Source organism: Crassostrea angulata, chromosome 10 (genome assembly GCF_025612915.1).
Source record: "Crassostrea angulata isolate pt1a10 chromosome 10, ASM2561291v2, whole genome shotgun sequence".
Classification (NCBI taxonomy): Eukaryota; Metazoa; Mollusca; class Bivalvia; order Ostreida; family Ostreidae; genus Magallana; species Magallana angulata.
Genome location: NC_069120.1, coordinates 37,007,237 through 37,025,381, shown reverse-complemented (window position 1 = coordinate 37,025,381; position 18,145 = coordinate 37,007,237). Strand labels below are relative to the sequence as shown.

At 32.9% G+C, this 18,145-nt stretch overlaps 2 protein-coding genes across 3 annotated transcripts; one reads left to right on the top strand and one right to left on the bottom strand.

Annotated features, from left to right (window-relative positions):
• Positions 1–1,879: 1,879 nt before the first annotated feature.
• On the bottom strand, positions 1,880–7,231 carry LOC128168271 (E3 ubiquitin-protein ligase TRIM71-like). Its single transcript, XM_052834470.1, has 3 exons — positions 7,046–7,231; positions 6,898–6,962; positions 1,880–6,564 (listed from the first exon to the last, which is right to left on the bottom strand). The coding sequence occupies exon 3, from the start codon at positions 6,541–6,543 to the stop codon at positions 4,789–4,791; it is 1,755 nt and encodes a 584-aa protein (XP_052690430.1). The 5' UTR covers positions 6,544–6,564; positions 6,898–6,962; positions 7,046–7,231; the 3' UTR covers positions 1,880–4,788.
• Positions 7,232–13,789: 6,558 nt separating this feature from the next.
• LOC128168282 (transmembrane protein 220-like) lies at positions 13,790–17,924 on the top strand. 2 transcript variants are annotated; one of them, XM_052834485.1, is made up of 7 exons: positions 13,790–13,898; positions 14,086–14,195; positions 14,523–14,552; positions 14,770–14,830; positions 15,385–15,517; positions 16,752–16,817; positions 17,251–17,924. In XM_052834485.1, the coding sequence occupies exons 2-7, from the start codon at positions 14,088–14,090 to the stop codon at positions 17,393–17,395; spliced, it is 543 nt and encodes a 180-aa protein (XP_052690445.1). In that variant the 5' UTR covers positions 13,790–13,898; positions 14,086–14,087; the 3' UTR covers positions 17,396–17,924. The 2 variants fall into 2 exon arrangements, with proteins under 2 accessions (XP_052690445.1, XP_052690444.1); XM_052834484.1 differs by having other exon boundaries at positions 13,811–13,993.
• Positions 17,925–18,145: the final 221 nt, after the last annotated feature.

Below are 18,145 nucleotides of genomic sequence, written 5' to 3'. Positions count from 1 at the left end.
ATCGGAAAAAAATCCGTTGACAACACAACTTACAAATAATGAAATTCGTAAATGAAAGTATAATTATAGTAGATGTCATGTAAAGTCCCGTCGAACACGCTTATCGAAATCAATGTCACGTGACACGCCTCGCACAGACGAGTAACACTATAAAAAGTTTAGCGAGTTTGTATTTATTTCAGAAGTTACACAGTGATGTATAGTTTTCTCTTTTTACATATAGATTTTGGCAAAATACATTTAAGTTGAAAAATGTACCCCAATGTGCTCATGTGTATATTTGAAATGCTTTAAAATGTGTGGCGGATCTAAAGGTCTAATGGGAGATTGAATGTAAACAGCGTACCCCTACCATAAATAATGATTAACATCTCCCTTGGGGTTGTTTTTTCTTGAGTAAGAAAAGAATTCTAAGAAAGTACATATGACATATGTTTACAAAGTTCAAGCTCATGCACAAGAAAAAAAAGTATACCGATAAATCTGAAATTTATTGTTTTACCAATTCACTGGGGGTCATATTTCACACTATTCTTTGTGTTGTTTTCAAAGGGATAGAAATCTTGATATCGTTCTGGCAGAAGATTTTAATCTTATCATAACGGCTATTTTCAGTGTGTGTTACTGTACTCCTCTTTAATTAGAAGTATTTTGCAACATCAATGACCATACTGCATGCTACTTAAGGATTGTACAAAAAACAAAAATAAAAAAGGATTGGAGAACTTTTTTTGTTGATAATCTAAAAGATCACATTGTGTTTGGTATGCATGCATACATTTCTTATCAAGTTTGTTAATAAGCACGTAAAACTTAAGCCATTTGAAAAATGTTAAGAATTGGTGTTTATAATACATGTATGTGATTATATCCTCATTTATGCAGAGACAAATAAATTTATTGTTCTGGTTTATGGCATACCCCAATGTTTAGTTAAAGGTGAAAATTTGCATACAAATTCACCAGATAAAAATATGAAAGAAAGGGAGAAAGTTGCTTTAAAGTGGTGCAGGTTATGTCGTATTAATTTTGATGATATAAATTTCATATTGATCACGAGTTGTTCTTTTTAAAATCTGTAAACAATGTTAAAACAACGTGAGATTTTTTGTTGAATAGAGAAACTGTTTCAAGTTACTTTAGAGTCCACTTATATATATATATATATATATATATATATATATATATATATATATATATATATATATATATATATATATATATATATATATATTCGCAAGCTTCACTGACTGTGTTGAAGCAAAGCGTAATACGCCCTCTGATGAGAGATTGGTTTGAATTCGAAACTCTCGGGATTTTTCACAGTAGATGCACTGTGTAAGACTGATCTCCCGTATAATCTTTGATGAACAGAATATATAGCAAATTTCCAATGAAAACTTACACGTAGTTGTGTTATTGTATCTGAGTTAACATTATTCATGCACATGTGATGTTGTGGTAACATAAACTAAAGAGCCTTAAGAATGTCATTACAGAACACAAAATTGAATCTACTGTCAAGTTCGTTTTATGATTTATTCAATTAACATCATATTATATTTTTTACTTTTTCTCTTCGTTGAGAACTATTTTTCAACAAATCAGAAATAATTGGTTTTTCTTCCCAAATTATATAACTCTAAAATTTCGGCATTGTTTCATTTAAATCTATGTACAGCCTTTTATACTGATACTTATCTAAATACAAATAATAAAATAAAAGAGAGTCAACAAAAACTGTCTAGCTTGCGCATATGTAATGATATTTAAAGCGTTATGAGTTGCAATTTTCATGTTGGAATTTTTTTTTTTACAAAAATGTTATTGTCCACTAAAATGACAACAATTATCGTGGTTTTTAAATTTCTGTTAGCCATATTTTTGTGAAAAAAGTAATTAAGAAGCTTTATTGGAGCAAAATTGAATCATTGTCGTCCTGTACAAAAATTGATCTGCTATATATTCTTTAGAAGGGAAATCTTTTCCTTCCAAAAATTCATGCTCTTTTCAAATCTTATCTATTATGGAAGTTTAAGTTACATGCAGACTTATCACACTAGCAGGTTTTTGCAGCAAATTAAATTCTAAAAATTAAATACAGCTCATATTGCTTAAAAACATCAGTATATAAATTGATACGTAAAAAATAATGTCTTCATTAACAGGACTGGATGGTCTTTGTCCCTTTAACAATTATTTACCTTCTTCAGACTAACAATTTCTTCAGTATACCGTCCTCCTTAAAAACAGATGACAACTAGATGGATTCAGTTCTACAAAGTCAGGAATCGACGAACTTACTTTGGAAGGATACCTCAACTTAACTGATATCCAGTGGTCACGTAGAACCATATAGTTGGTAACTGGTATCCACAATATATCAACTAGCAGGTTATGAAACTTGCTGATGACTTGTCACAAATGCCAATAGTGGATTTCAAAACCTGCAACAACAAAACCGTAGACGTATTGTTCACATCACGAGCAAGAGTGAACATGACACAAATTCTGATCGAAACTTTATTATCACCAATAAGAAGTAAGCCAGCAAACTTTTAAAAGATACACAAATGAGATAGAGCATACAACATAAACATCAAGAATATGAAAAAGGGTTAATGAATATAGCCTTCATGGACATAAATTCAATCTTGACATCATTCAGAATATTCTGCAAGAAAAGTATAAAAAAAAAACATGTTGCAGCCAAAATGACATCCTCACGAGAGAGCAAATAGTGGATTAATGGGAATCAGGACAACTCGCCTCCAAGACAAGTCGCCCTCAGTACAACCTAAGACAACTCAACCCCAATTTAAGACAACTCGCCACCAGTCAAGACAGCTCGCCCCCAGCATAAAGACAACTTGCTCCCAGTATTGTTTTTAGTATTACGGCAAAATATTTAACAAAAATTCTTATTTTTTTCGCTACATATCACAGAACAGTTTATATTTTGCAGGTTATTTTTAAATTTTTGATAGTTTTAATTTCAAATTTAACAGATTAACAAGAATTTCAATCATAGATTTCAGATCACAGGAAACCAGAATTTGCCCGTCCGAAGTTTGTGAATGCAGCCAGGACAGCTAACCGACGACGGCAGGCAAATCGGCCAGAGGAACCCAAGGACATGAACTTCGAGGAATACATTACTTTAAAAAAACCATTGAAAATTTGTTTTGTGTTTTTTATTTTGTGTTGGTCTAATGTCTAAAAACACACACTTTTAGATATTTTAGATTGACAAACCAACAGCTAAGGACCAAGGATCGATCCATACATAAAACAATACATTGAGTCCATTAAAGCGGTGCAAGATGGTTAGATTAATCAAAAGTAAAAAAAAGATCAAAGGCTCAAATGTAAGATCCATCGTGATGTACAAGATATGTGGATGTCGAGATACCAAGTAGCCAATATGTAACTGCGTGTAATGCAGGGACCAGCGCTCCCGGCATCCGAGGGCAATGCCGTCATCCAATAAGGTATCTAAATAACCTTTTTTCCAAGAACGATAAGCCAGTAAAACAATCTCCCAAAAGAAACAGCCGCAGAAAATCATTTCAAAGTTTCGCTAAACATGATTCTACGGGTAGCAGACCTTATGGTTTAACCCCATATGATCTACATAACTCGTAAATAAGAGGTTATGTGTTTTACTGCCCTAGCATGTGCCTGAGTATTAAAGTTCTTATAGGCGCTCTGCGCAGTGCTTTAAAGAAGAAGAAGAAGAAAAAGAACTATTTAATTTTTTCTAAACTGATTATAGTTATGCAAAAGAAAATAAAATCATTTCATGCATCAAATTTTATGGGGAAGATTCGTCAGTACAAGCAACGAATCGTCGTGTGGTAAATATAAATAGACTGAATCTAAACACTAGTAAGTTATTGCTGAATGCTGAACATTTTAGATCACTATTTACATCTGAGAGTTTTGACATTAATTATTTTTTAATCATGAAGAAATATTCTATCTCTCTAATTTTACCACGCTTTTAAAATTCTGTTTTCCATTGTTTCATAATCTTAAAATTTGAAATTATGTCTAAGAAACTAAAGCAAAAATGCATTTATATTTTTATTCTTTTTTTTTATATATTTATATATCAAATAAGCGAATCTTTTTCACAGTAATTTTACATTTCATAGATAAATTAAATTGCTAGAAATTAACATATCATTTACGATTATCAAGCTTGATCATATTTTCACTTCGAGGCGCTAAACGGAGGTGACATAAGGAAGAAGCCAATTTTGAAGGTGACAATGTTAGATACTTTAAAGCAATAAAATTGAATTAATTCGTGCTTTAGGAGAACTAACTGTAATCTACATGCTATATACCTATGTTATTGTATATACAAACAGAGTCGTCCCTTCGGAATTACGGAAGCGCTCACTTCTTATTATTAATCAAAGTACTGATAGTACTGAAAAGCGCTAACCCAGCTTCTGTATGTATATAACATATATATGTATACAACATTTCAGCTTCTGTATATTTCCTCATCACTGCGTGGCAGCCCCTGCAATGATATTTGTAAGCCCCCCTACATTAAATTCACAATACCCCGTACATTAGATTCACAATAGCCCGTTCCGTTATGTGCATAAACCCCTGAAACTGGTTCCCTAACCAGTTTAAATGATGTATAATTCTGCTCATAGCGGGCGGTTTTTCGATGCACCGGAAGTAGAAGTCTAACGACAATAAAGCGCTGAGTATGCTTAGCGCTTTAAAAAGGGACTGAAGTTATCGTTTTGTAACTTGAAATTTCATTCAAATATAGAAAATCGTTGGTGCACTATTAATTTTAGGTCTCAAGGGCAGTTGGGCCAAAGGCGCTAAAATTTGTACAGCGCCATACTTTCTCGTTTTACAGTATTTAATTTTTTTCACCTTAAATGTCTTACACGCAGCAACAAAGAGATTGTCTTTGGAATCCATACACAATCCCCATGGACGCTGTATATCACAGTCGTCAATGTAGCGGAGGAACTGTCCGTCCTGCTCAAAAATGTGGATGCGGTTGTTCCAATAGTCTGCTGTAAGTATCCGACTCTGGCTGTCGGTAGTGATACCGACTGGACAAAATGATTCCTTGGTAGTAGAAAAAGGACCAGTGTAGGTAAACCGGAGTTTCCCGGCCTGATTGACCACCACTACTGCCCCGGCTCTATAATCAGCTACGCAGATGTTAAGGTTCTTGTTCTCGCTGATATACTTGGAGAAATCGCCAAGTGAATAAAGCGGCTCACCATTATCATTTGATTGAATGCTTTGTTTTTCTTTGAAGTCTGAGCTTGAGTAACGCACGACTTTTACTTGTTGATAATCATCACTGTCGATGATAACAAGGAAATCGCCGGCAGAAGAAACACATATACTACGAGGTCTCCATCCCTGAAGTTTGGCAACTCTCTGCAACTTTTCATCTTTCAATATGTTCACTGTTCTTTCATTGTAATCAGTATAAACTGGATACCCACTCGTCACTGCTATGGCTCCTGGTATGTTTCCTGTTTTGGTTTCAAATGACTTTACTAGTTTTCCCTGGAGATTGACGAGTCTCATGATTTTTTCATTTCCATGCGTTAAGATATAATCATCGCTTAGACAAGAAACGCCATGTAATTCACTTTGGTTACCATACTCTGTAATGATCCGTGGTTCCTCAAGGAGTGGTTTTTCAGAGGGAAAGGTCTCAGCGTCAGGGGAATCTATTGTGTAACCATCATTATCGCATGTTATACAAAATGCTGACAAAGCACCAAATTGCTGATAAAGCTGTTCTTTATTTATCTTCTGAGAAGTCAAGCTTGGTAAAGATATTTTGAGTTTAGGAGGCAATCTTCTGAAATCGGCATTCCTGGATTTGTAAGCAAAGACATGAGAGGCATCATTGGAATTAAGCAAACCATTCAAATCAGTAATGTTTTGAGTAATTTTAGAAATAGTTTGTGCTATTTCGTCCTCCTGCCTATTTAGAACAGCCAAGTATTTTGAATCTATTTTATCAAGAGCAGATTTCAGTTTTTTCAAAATGTTATCTATTTCTTTTCGCAAGTCTTCTTCTTGTTTTTCTAAAGCTATTGTCAACTTTTTAGAGTTGGTATTGATGTTATCTTTCTGAACTGAAATATAAGAGGCAATCTCTTTATATTTTGGATAAATGGATAGCTCAAACTCTTTTAAATCTCTTCGTATTACTTCTTTCTTATTTTCAATGTGTTTTAAAAACTCAACAAATTCATGGCCTCTATGATCCTCTGAAGAAGCACATGTTGCACATATAGGAATGTCACATAGTACGCAATAAAGTTCACATATTTTCGAGGAATGTTTTTGACACTTTGCTGTAGATGCACGCATCTTAAAGGGCACCACCTTGTGGTCTTTAAATTCGCTTGAGAGATGTTCTCCCTCACATTCTTTACACAGATGTATGTGACAAATGTCGCAGTACATAGGTGTAACAGGGGTCTTACAGAGATGACACCGTAACACATCCTGGGCACAGCGCTTGGGATCCATTGTCAGACACGTTCATTCATACTTTGAATAAAAAATATAGTTGCAAAAACAGAAATTAATTAATACAGTTAAATGATCGAAAATTGGTAGGTCTATAAAAATCAGGTTTGAATGACGAAGTAAATAGATAAGGCATGTTTTCTATAGAAAATTAAAAATTAAGATAAAATACGCAAAATTCAACGCAGCATTTACAGATATGCAAAAGGAAGGTTTGAACAGGTTAAGCATTAGATGGAAAAAGTTAAAAATACGCAGTTTTGTATACACACAAGTACCAACATGTATCAACTAAGAATCAATAATCCAGAACATAACCTTGTATTGACTAATTAAGAAAATTTAAACACTTACTTGCCAATGCAATCCAATCCAATTGCAGATCTTTCAGTTCCACTTATGATCCAAAGTTAATAATCCTAATTTGATCAGAAATAACGTATAATATGCTAATATAGTTTTATTACAACATATATGGAATAGATTTGGTATCAATACTTACAGATAAAAAATTACGAATCTCTTCAACCAAAGATTTATTTTGTGAGGTATCTTCACAGAAGTCTCTTTTAAACATCACATGATGTGTTAAGGAACGGGTACTGTGCTATAAAACTGCTGAGGTATTTTTTGCAGATATCTTTGTGTTTCGTTCGTTTTCTTTAGCCAGCTTGAATGTCTCAGCCTTATTGTGTAATGAATACAAAACTGCTTTAGAATCAGCATTTTTTTTCTTTTTTTTGTTAAAAACTGCATCTGTAGTGTTTAATGGGGTCAAGGACGCAGGCTGTTTGACGTTTAAAGGGCAAACACCATTCCTATTTCATAATTATATGTATTCTGCGCATGCTCAAGCATAAAAGTAATCTGTAGTAGCAAAACTTCTTAACCATTCTTTACTGAGTTTTTAAAAGCATATAATCATAAACAGCGCACAAAAGCGTGACCATGTATAGAATATGGTAAGGATCTTGTTTACAAAGAACTGCGAACTCTTCATCTGAACAGTGTTTCCCTTGTAACTGAATATACCAGCAAATAAAAGATGCACTACAAAGAATAGAGCTGTCGGCTGTGTGATGTGATTGTAGAATTTTTTTAATCCAATTGTAGAAATCCTAGACTTCCTTATGTTGGCCTGCTATGGGTAAATATATAAACAAGATAATATTGTATCAAAAAAAGAAACATCATGCAAACTAACATTTAACAGCAAAATTTTAAATCAAAACAGAATAACAAATTAACATAATTTGTAGATTGAAAGATTGATTGATTGAGTGGTTTACATTTATCATTTTGGACTTTTCTAAAGCCTCTATATTATCTTTAAGAGTAACAGAGGTATACGTAAAAACTTTGTTAAATAGTTAAGAAACATAAAATCATGGTAAAAATGATAATTATATAAATTAATGTACAAATTTGGACATATTCAATCCTGTTGTCTCCAGATCATAGTATACAATTGTTTTGGCGTTACCAACATCTGATGGTCTAGGAATTACTGTGGAATCATTAGATTTCGTGGTGGCTTAATTTTTGTGGATTTCGTGGGAATAAAGACACTGAATTTGTAATTTTTAAATAAAAAAATCTCTATATATATGCACAGATTAGAAGTATAGACATTTTTAATTTTTATGTTCATATTTTAATGCAAAGAACGCATAGTACATAATGATATAGTTACATTTGTATTTTACAGCAAAAAATAAAATATTAGAACGCAGTGTGAAGAAGAGACATTAATATTTTTATTTATAACATTTAATATTTCAGTTCAATCTTAATTACTACTCAGTACTGTGGTAGATTGACTCATTACAGTCCCACTTTTTGGAAGCCGCTTTTTATCAGCTCGGGGCGTTTTGACATGTTATGATGAGTGTTAATTATCCAGTTAGCGTGTAGAGGCTTCAGTGTCGATGTTCTTAGATCAACATTGGCATTCCCTTGACCGTCATGGTCAAGCAATTCTAAAACTTGGGTAACTTTACCTTGTAATCGTAGTTTACGGCCACATGCAACGGCTGGAGCTTATCGGTGCACGCGCCTGGGACATACAGGGGCTGAATGTTGTGGCTTTTTAATTTTTCACTTTAAGAATTCGTGCGATGAGCGGCAAAAATGTCGAAAAAAGCAATGGCCTTCTGGTTGATTCGATTTAACGGAAGTTCCTTTCTAATCTCGTTAAAATATGGCACGATCACTTTATCCACATATCGCAGCATCGAACTTTCACCCCAGTGAGTTTTGGTAAACGTGATATCCCAATCAGAAGGAAACTCTACATTTTGAGGTAGACAGCGCTCTGTTTTTCCTGCATATATGAGTTGCGGGGGAAAGTAAAGTTCCCGATTTCGTTATTCCTAAAAGAAGTGTTATCTGCCGTTCATCATCAATTTCGGCGACTGTAACCTGCTTTAATCCTTTTTCCTCCATTGTCCACTCACCCCCGGGAACGAGCTGGCAGCCAGTTTGATCCCAGTTGATAATAAGAGAATCCGGGACAGGATACTCACTCACCACATAATTGACTTTTTCACAAATTCACATTTGTATCGTCAAAATCACTTAGTAAAGTTTTAACAGTCTTTGTCACTTTCTATTTCACAAAACCCATACGGCGCATTATTAACCTAGCAAGATGCTTAGTGATTTCGATGTGGCCACCAAACTGGGATAATTTTTTTTTCTGTCGAACTTGGTCACAATGGCCTCCGTCCCCGCCATAACGATTCTCAAATTGATAACACCGCCGTTGAGCCGTTCTTGGCGGATCCAGTTTTGTACCTCACTATCCAAGGAACCAAGCATCAGGGAGTTTCCTAATCCCCTTAAAAAGTAATGCATCATATGTATTGCGTATTCATATTATTTTTTACGGAGAAAAGTGCGACAATGCTTAATGTAATTTAATATTTACGTAATATAATGGTAGTTTAAAAATGATTAAATAATATGACATACCAGATGCTTTTCTTGCTCTTAGATACCGGTCTCGAATGCTTCTTACTGTTGATTCAGACACCAGAATACCAGATACCAGAATTGGCCATAAAGCGCCTTGTTGCCCTTGCAACACCGTCTTCCACAGCGATTCTGTCAATTTTAGCCCTTTGTTCTTCGTCCAGGTTCTTATATTCATCCCGCTATTTTTTCCTAGGTCTCGAGAGAGGACTATCGGTAGTACTACATGTAGTAATAATAGCTTCAGCTGCATCAATTGCAGCTTGGAATATACTGCCGCTTCCCGAGGTTCTGTACAGTCAGACCGGGAACTGTTGGTGCTGTTGTTTTGAGTTTACCTGTAATCAACCGATGTCTCTGCGACATCTTCGAGAAAAATGACCAATATTGCCCACCAAAAAACACATTATGGATAAAGTATGAGTCAGATTGGGCCAAGGGGAGGGAAATCTACACCCAAAAATTGAAAGTCGCAGGACATACTTGGCAACTCTTATGTTTTCCTCACCTTCCCTTACACATTGTTTACATAGTGGTATATAATAAGATCATACCTTTGGCTAAATATCTATATGACCAATCCAAAATAGATATACATGTACTCTTATTGAATTGCTAATTAAAATCACCTTAAAGATTTGATGAGTAGCTGTCACCCTCTCTGACTTCTTAGCTCCTAGTTTCTCTACTCCTTTCATTTTTTATTTTTTGACGTTGCAACTGTGCAAAAAGAAACCAATCTAATTGTTGTCTTGTAAAATGACAAATGAATAGATTTTAATTATAAACAATTTCTATATATTTTTACTCATGAAAAGGTTTGATCATATACATACATGTATGCATATATGAAGTTTAATATTATAACTATGGTATATTTTGAGTTTTTTTGTTGTTGTATAAGCTAAAAGAAAATTGGTATGGGATTCGTCTATAATATTTTTATATACCTTATATTCTTTTGTTTTTGAAACTTTTCTTTTGCGATGAACATCTCTGTCTCTGATGGAGGCTAGCAAAGTTGTTGCTGACCCAGGTATAAGTCCAAGCTTCTAATGAACCTATAAAGATAGCAGTCAATTATTAAAATTGCAAAATAGACCGGAAACAAATTTTGCACTTTTCCTGCCAGTGACCTTGACTTTGTCCAAATGACCTTGGGTTAAGGTCATGACGCTTCGTCAGATAATAAGTAATATTTGTATGAAGTAAGAACTTCCAATGTTTCTCCATCAGAAAGATATGGACCGGACACGAAAATTTGGACAGACAGACGAACAGACAATTTGATTTTTATTTACCCCCCCCCCCCCCCAATTTATTTTCGTGGGGTATAAAAATCCTTTTCGCTCGTGTTTTGCAGCACAAAATGCGAGCTATATTTTTCACTTATTTCTATCATATCACATATAAATAAAATGTATGATTTGTATGCACATTTGAGTTCTTTTCTTGGGTTCTAATGATGTCTTTTCATTGGCATTTGTCAATTTGCATCACTAAATGATATCCAAGTGGTAAGGTATCAAAGTTTTTGAGAAGTTAGATACTGAATTTCTATAGATCAAAATTGTAGGTTATGAAAAACAACACGTTTTATATAGTGAAACAAAATCTAAAATAGCTTTATGTACTCGTATACATAAAAAAGAAGACGTAGCGAAAGCCATAAAGACTTTATTCATTTCTTCTGTTCTAGACTTTTTTCAGATCGGTCGAATAGTTTTCGAGAAATCGCGTGCACAAAATTTGGAAAAAAAATAATATGTACGAAAACAATCAGGATAATGTAAAAAAAATTGTTTATTACTTAATAAATGGGTGTGGCAATGAGTTTTCCACATAGATATTGTTACGATCAACAACTTAGCTTCTATAATGCATAACAAAATCTTCATCGTTTTAAGGTTATTTGTAATAGACTTTACGAGTTGATTGGCCCCAAAATAAAGGGGCCAGCCCTTTTTTCATGGTTTTGTTAGAAAGAACTTTTATTATATATTCTTAAAGCTATACACGCTATAATTTGCGTCAATTTTGAATAAAGGGGAAAATGTATGTGTTTGATTACTAATAAAAGTTACCTTTATTCTGTTAATTATAATGCTCAATTCGATCACGTAACAAATATATCAAATATTAAACAATAAAAAAAATTTATTTTCCTGCCAGGAAAGTAATGCCTCCTCGTGAATATCAATCTATCACGTGATATCGACAGCTAAATTTAGCCTATCATACCAAAACTGGTGAAGGGTCAACATCTTCATAATTGTGATAGTTTCACAAAGGAAAGGATATTTTCAGTAAAGCATAAATTTGTCAGATATACGAGTACAAACAAAAGAAAAAAATACAAGCCTGTGAGCAGATATGAATACTTCCTTTAAAAAAATGACGTAGACCTGTGTTTTTCCCCTATGTGCTATTTATAGATCCTATAAGTGTTAATGCAGAAGTAAGGGTATCGTAAATGGCAAGCGTATTTTACTCATTATACATGTATGTATTTCAAATTAACAATTTTTAAGCATATTAAAAATCAAGTTGGATATTCAATTAGGCAAACAATAACGACCACCTAGTTCTCCGCGGACATGCGCAATGAGGTCGGTTTGCTCTTCCTTCATCAATATTCATGAAAAGGCAGGAAAATAAACAATTAAAAATCTATATCTTTGTAACGAGATGGAATTCACCCTTGTAATTTACAGATTAAGGATAACTTTCATAAGTAGACAAACACATGCGTTTTCACTGTCATTCAAAATTGACGCAAATTATAGCGTGTATAGCTTTAACAAAATATCAACTGATAAAAAGATATCGACCGAAACGTCCAAAAATTGTTATTCAAAATTTGTACCCAATTTCCGTTGGAAACAGAAGACCTTAATAAACAGTACGAAAACAATAAGGTCTTCCACTGGAAATGGAAGACCTTAATTATCAGCAGAATCAGTACAAGGTCTTCCGTTGAAAACGGAAGACCTTAATAAAAAATTATGCGATACAAATGATCGAAATTCATACAATGCAAATGGAAAATCACAAAATACAAATGGAAAATTATACAATAAAAACACAAAATTATACAATGCATATAGAAAATTATAGAATACAAATGGAAAATTATACAACACAAATGAATATAAATACAATACAAATGGAAAAGATTGAATATTGCAACGTTTGACATGCCATATTAATATCACTCCTCATATTTTGATTTCATTGCGCAGATTATCATTATGTTCAAAATGAATATGATTTTATTTATTTTATCATCACAGAAAGATTACAATATCATAATTGCACAACAGTCATAAGGAAAATTCATTTAAATTTAACGAACAAGTTTTTCTGGCAACTATTTTTTCGTGCGGAAGGGTTTTTTTTAGACGAAAATTACAACAACAAAAAAACAAGCAATTTTATGAATTTTCAATATACTTTTCTTTTCATTATACTTTATTAATTATTCACAATTATAACATTTGATAGGTTTGTAACATATTCTATAGGTTCTGTATGACACGTACAAAAATAAATCTTGAGAGATTATAAAATCGTTCAAATATATGGAAAATGTCTGATTTATTAAAGCCAAATTTTGCGAGAATTTTAATTTATTTTTGAAAATAAATAAATAACTAAAATTTGACATCACCGACCCCCATGTTTTATTGTGTCAAAATGATACTGAAGACATATCTAGGCAAACTGAATTAATCTTATAAAATTCTTGATTTTCAAAAAGTTTTTATTCCAAACCAAATGAATGTACATGTATTATAGAACTTGTCTATTATAAGTGCAAAAGGGTCAGACAAAAAATTATGCAGCTTCGTATATAACTATTTTCGTAATCCCTCTATTCAGTGTGATCATTGTGCTTAATTAAAAACAATATTTGAAGAAATAAGTTTGCTTGATAAAAAATACTGACAACAAATCTTAATCAGGCTGAAATTGCATTTTAGGTGCACTGAGGTAAAATTAAATGGGCCATAACTTCAGAGGGATGAAAACTGACCCCCCCCCCCCCCCCCATTATCTTTGTATGTTTTTAGCATGTTTTGTGTACAGATTTCAATGATATACTCCTCAAGAAAGTCTTGATATAACAACATTGAGAAGTGAAATACCTTAAATAGAAATATTTTAAACCTTTTCTTTTCAGGTGGTGCTGGTGATGGGGGTGGGGGGTTGAATATGAATTTACTTGCCGGAAAAGAAAAGGTTGACGGTATGGATTTCTTTACTTAGTGAGCTTTCATTTTCTAAGGCGAAAAATGAAACTAAAATAATAACAACGTTGGCCAGCTGTTTAACGATTAGCGGATTACAGTGGAGTTATCAGGAGTGGTTAAACTGATAAGGTTATTATGCAATATCTGATAAAACCACAAGCGTTTATGTGACATATTTGTTGTGCTTGAAAGTCTTGTTAAAAAAAAAATAACCATGCAGTTAGGTAAGATTCACATACGTTATCGTGTGAATGTGCACGTAAAAGCAGGGGTAATCGGTTGATTGATAATAATAATAAATTCATTTGTGTTTTAGATATGGAGCACCAAGCAGAAGTCACAAAAAAGCCCTCAGGGGGCTGGAAAGTATGGAGGATAATTAATTTGTTGTTGGGAGTTTTCTTTATGTTAGCTGCTCTTGTCAATGTAAGTAAAATGTAAGAGAGAGAGAGAGAGAGAAAGAGAAAGAAAGAAAGAGAGAGAGAGAGAGAGAGAGAGAGAGAGAGAGAGAGAGAGAGAGAGAATGTACATTATATGTGGAACAGGTGCGAGAATTTTAAAGTATTATTATTATGATAACAACTATAGAGGCTTTAAATAATATTGTATATCAAAATCAAACTATCCGAAGTTAATGTTTCTAAATGTGCTTATAAATACTTTATATGAATTTAAATGCAGTTAATTGGAAGAAGTAATTTATATAACTTAAAGCCATATTCTTTGATGAATTATTGTCTTCTTAATTTTCAGTTAAATGATTCCGACTGGTACCTATGGATGGTAAGTATTGACAGGTATTTAATGGCATTATAAATTTCAAATGAATCACTTCTCTAAAACATAGGATTCAAGACCACGCAGTTATATGCTTAGCAACCTAAACCAGTTAGAGACTTTGGAAAAATTCTTCTAGAGGTAAATTAAAAGTTTTAAATTTACTATGCAACTTGCTGCCAAAGATTTTCAATAAATATGATTTTCTGTTTCAAATTTTTAGCCAGTCTATGGAGTTTCTGCTGCATTGTGTCTGCCTTTGGTATTGAAACCACAGTGGTCAGGTATGCCTCTCAGAGAGAGAGAAAGAGAGAGAGAGAGAGAGAGAGAGAGAGAGAGAGAGAGAGAGAGAGTGTTGATAACTCCTATACTGCTTTTAAGTACAGCAAAAATTAAGGATATGATTTACTGATTAGCTAGATGATAACATAATAAAAGGACGATATGTATTCAACAGCTTTAAGATTGTTGCTGCTATTTCTGACAGCAAAGTGTTTAATCCTCCAAAAAATAATACAACTGCAATTGTGAAACTAAATTACATTTCTAAGAAAGTTTTATTTGATTTTGTATATCGAATGTAAAAACATTTTGAACCTTGCTTTTTATGCATTTATTGTAATACTACTTGGAGTATTGTAACTGGCAACACTTGCAGGTCTGAAATAAAAAAAAAACCCTATAGTCTTTCACCTTTATGTATTTTATTTAAGATCACTAATAACTTACACCATTCTTCATAAATAATTAATATAACTGACAATCAAGATATCAAGATAACAGATGCTGATACATGTATTGTATGATTATTCTAGTTATTCAAAAAATTTTTAAACAGTAAGTAAAGTATGGAACACAGTGGTGACCATTCACTTCACAATGTGCCTGGCCTATGCTGTCTATCAGGTTGTACTGTTGTTTGAGGCCATCAAAGGGGAACTGAAGAACCCACTTGAACAGGAGGAAGGCAGGTAAGAAGAAAAAACCATATTTCTTATAATCATTGTATTGATCCAATTTATTGTTATTCTTAACTTGTACTTTCTCATCACAAAAAATAAAATACCAGTGTGCATAAATTATATATCAAATTTCCCCCCACATTTTTATAAGTTTTTTGGCACACAGAAACCACACATATACATGGTACATGTACAAGATGAGGAGATACCAGTTTGTTTATAATAACTTTATCTACATGTGGCAGAATGAAGTTTAATCTTAATATAAAGTAAAACTTTGAAGACATTGCCATTGTTGACATGCATTGTTGTTTACTATCATTTATGTTTAAATATTCACTCAGATATTTACATATCAGATTCAAAGACATACATTTAGGTACTGTATCATAGCAAGTGAAAGTTAATAACTAGTTTTTCTCAATCTTGAGGTCCTAATTTTATTTTTTTTAATATGAATGATCACTGCATGGTTATGAGACCTCTGTTTCTATCATAATTGAAAAAAAAATACACGGTCAAACACATGTATTGATGTACATAATAATATCAGAAAGTAAATTACTGTTTATCAAAAATTGTACAAGGTACCAAACAATGAGACCCTCAATGAAGTTTGATTTGAGTCTGAACAAAAAAGATGTTTTTTATTTAAAAAAAAAAATTTTTGCTGCTTGATTTATATGCTGAAGCCAGCCATAAGTGGCCTCTAATCAGATCAGATTCATCATAAGTGTTTTCTTACATGTTAGGAAAGAACCACTGTGCAGGAGTGAAGAAACAAAGTTGATTGCATTTGTTATGTTTATGCTTATACTTGAGTGGTTGCTCTGAGATACCGTGTACATTATGTTGATAAAGATCTTGTATAGATGATATTGTAGAGGGGTGATTTTACTGTAGATTGGGCCTCCAATTTCAGCTGACACAGAGACTCAATTGATGGTTTAATTTTATAAAAGGATATCTTACTCAATGCACATATATATAGGGTTAAAGTTCTTATTGGCATTTCTTTTAATGTCATCAGAAGAATTTCCATTAAAGCATGACTAAAAGTACATTTCGTGTTGATTTTAGAATCCAGTATTTGTTGCTAAAAATACTTCGAAAATATTTTGGGAAAGTTCATCTTCACTGCTATTTGTACTCTAAAAATCAAGCAAATACAGTACTTTGATTATTTTCTTTGATATATTATCCAGAATTTTATAGATATACTAACCAGAATTTTATATTACAGAGAAATGGGCGGACTGTTGATCATCATTGCTTGGACATCGATTGCCAGGTTTACAACAGTTGGAAGGTATTTAGTAAATGATGAAACATTTGCAGCAGAAAGTTCAAAGATTTTGGGGCACTGCAGTGTTTTAATGCATGATAAAACACGGCTTTCCTACCAGGGGTATAAAAAAAAGTAATTTTTGTCTGCTAACTGTAACATGAATCGGAATTATTTATAGAGGGTTACAGATATCAATCTGAGAATATTCTATATTTGATATAAATTCAATATTTTCCCCACCCAAATCAAATATTTTGTGCATTTATCAATATCTTTATGGCAATGCTTTGATTTTGTGCTAGCAGGATAAATAAAAAAGCAGAATAAAAGTTTGTATAAATTGATTATTTTTAATTGCTAAAACCCTATTACTTACTGTATAAATCCAAGGGAAAAAAATTTAAAAAATATCTCTGAAGTGCAAAAGATAATTTTCCTTCTTTTTTAATTTCAGACCAGTTCATGCCAGCAACAAACAAATGATGAATGCCCTGCTCCTGATCACTGTGACCTTGACCTTCATTCCACTTCTGACCTGGTCCCTCTGTTATGTGGGTGACTGGCACACCAGGCTAGGCCACTGCAAAGGAATGTTTTGATGTTTTGTTACTGCCAAGCAGACATCCTTATTTCTATTTTGTTGTTATTATATACGTGTAATGCATTGTGGATCATATGTTTGGTTATATGCATTATTTAGTTTGCCTCAGGTCTCATTTCAATTGGTCTCAATGGTGCTAAACCACCTTTCTTGTATGTTTATGAATTTTCAAAACAAATGAGGAACTTTAAGTTTACTGTATGAGATATATGTGTACAAACAGATTAGGAAGAAAAACCCAATTGTAATGTATTATGCGTGTTCTCTCTAAAAATCTGCATTGTAAATTGGAGTTTGATAGTTTGCTAATGTGACCATAAGCTAAACAGTGTGTGAAATCCAGAAACTAATCCAGTACTAATGCATGTACTACAGCAACTATATATTTACTTCCTGCCATGTGATTTAATCATTATCCACATGTTTATGTGCCATTCAAAATCACACCATGCTTTGTGTATTGTACAATCCCAATTTTTTGCTGAGTTTATACTCTTTACATTCAAAATAAATTGATTTAATGATAACGATTGTCTAAACGAATGGTAAATTACAATACCAATGTGCACAATATCAGCATAACCCTCTGAGCAAAATGAAAAAGAAATGATAATTTTATGATACAAACAATGTTAACATCAATAAGTTGTCTTCTTTTTACACACATTTACAAGTTGGATAAATTTATTATACTAGTATGGAAAAATTGACAATTTTCTGTTTCAGTGCAGAAAAAGTACACATACTA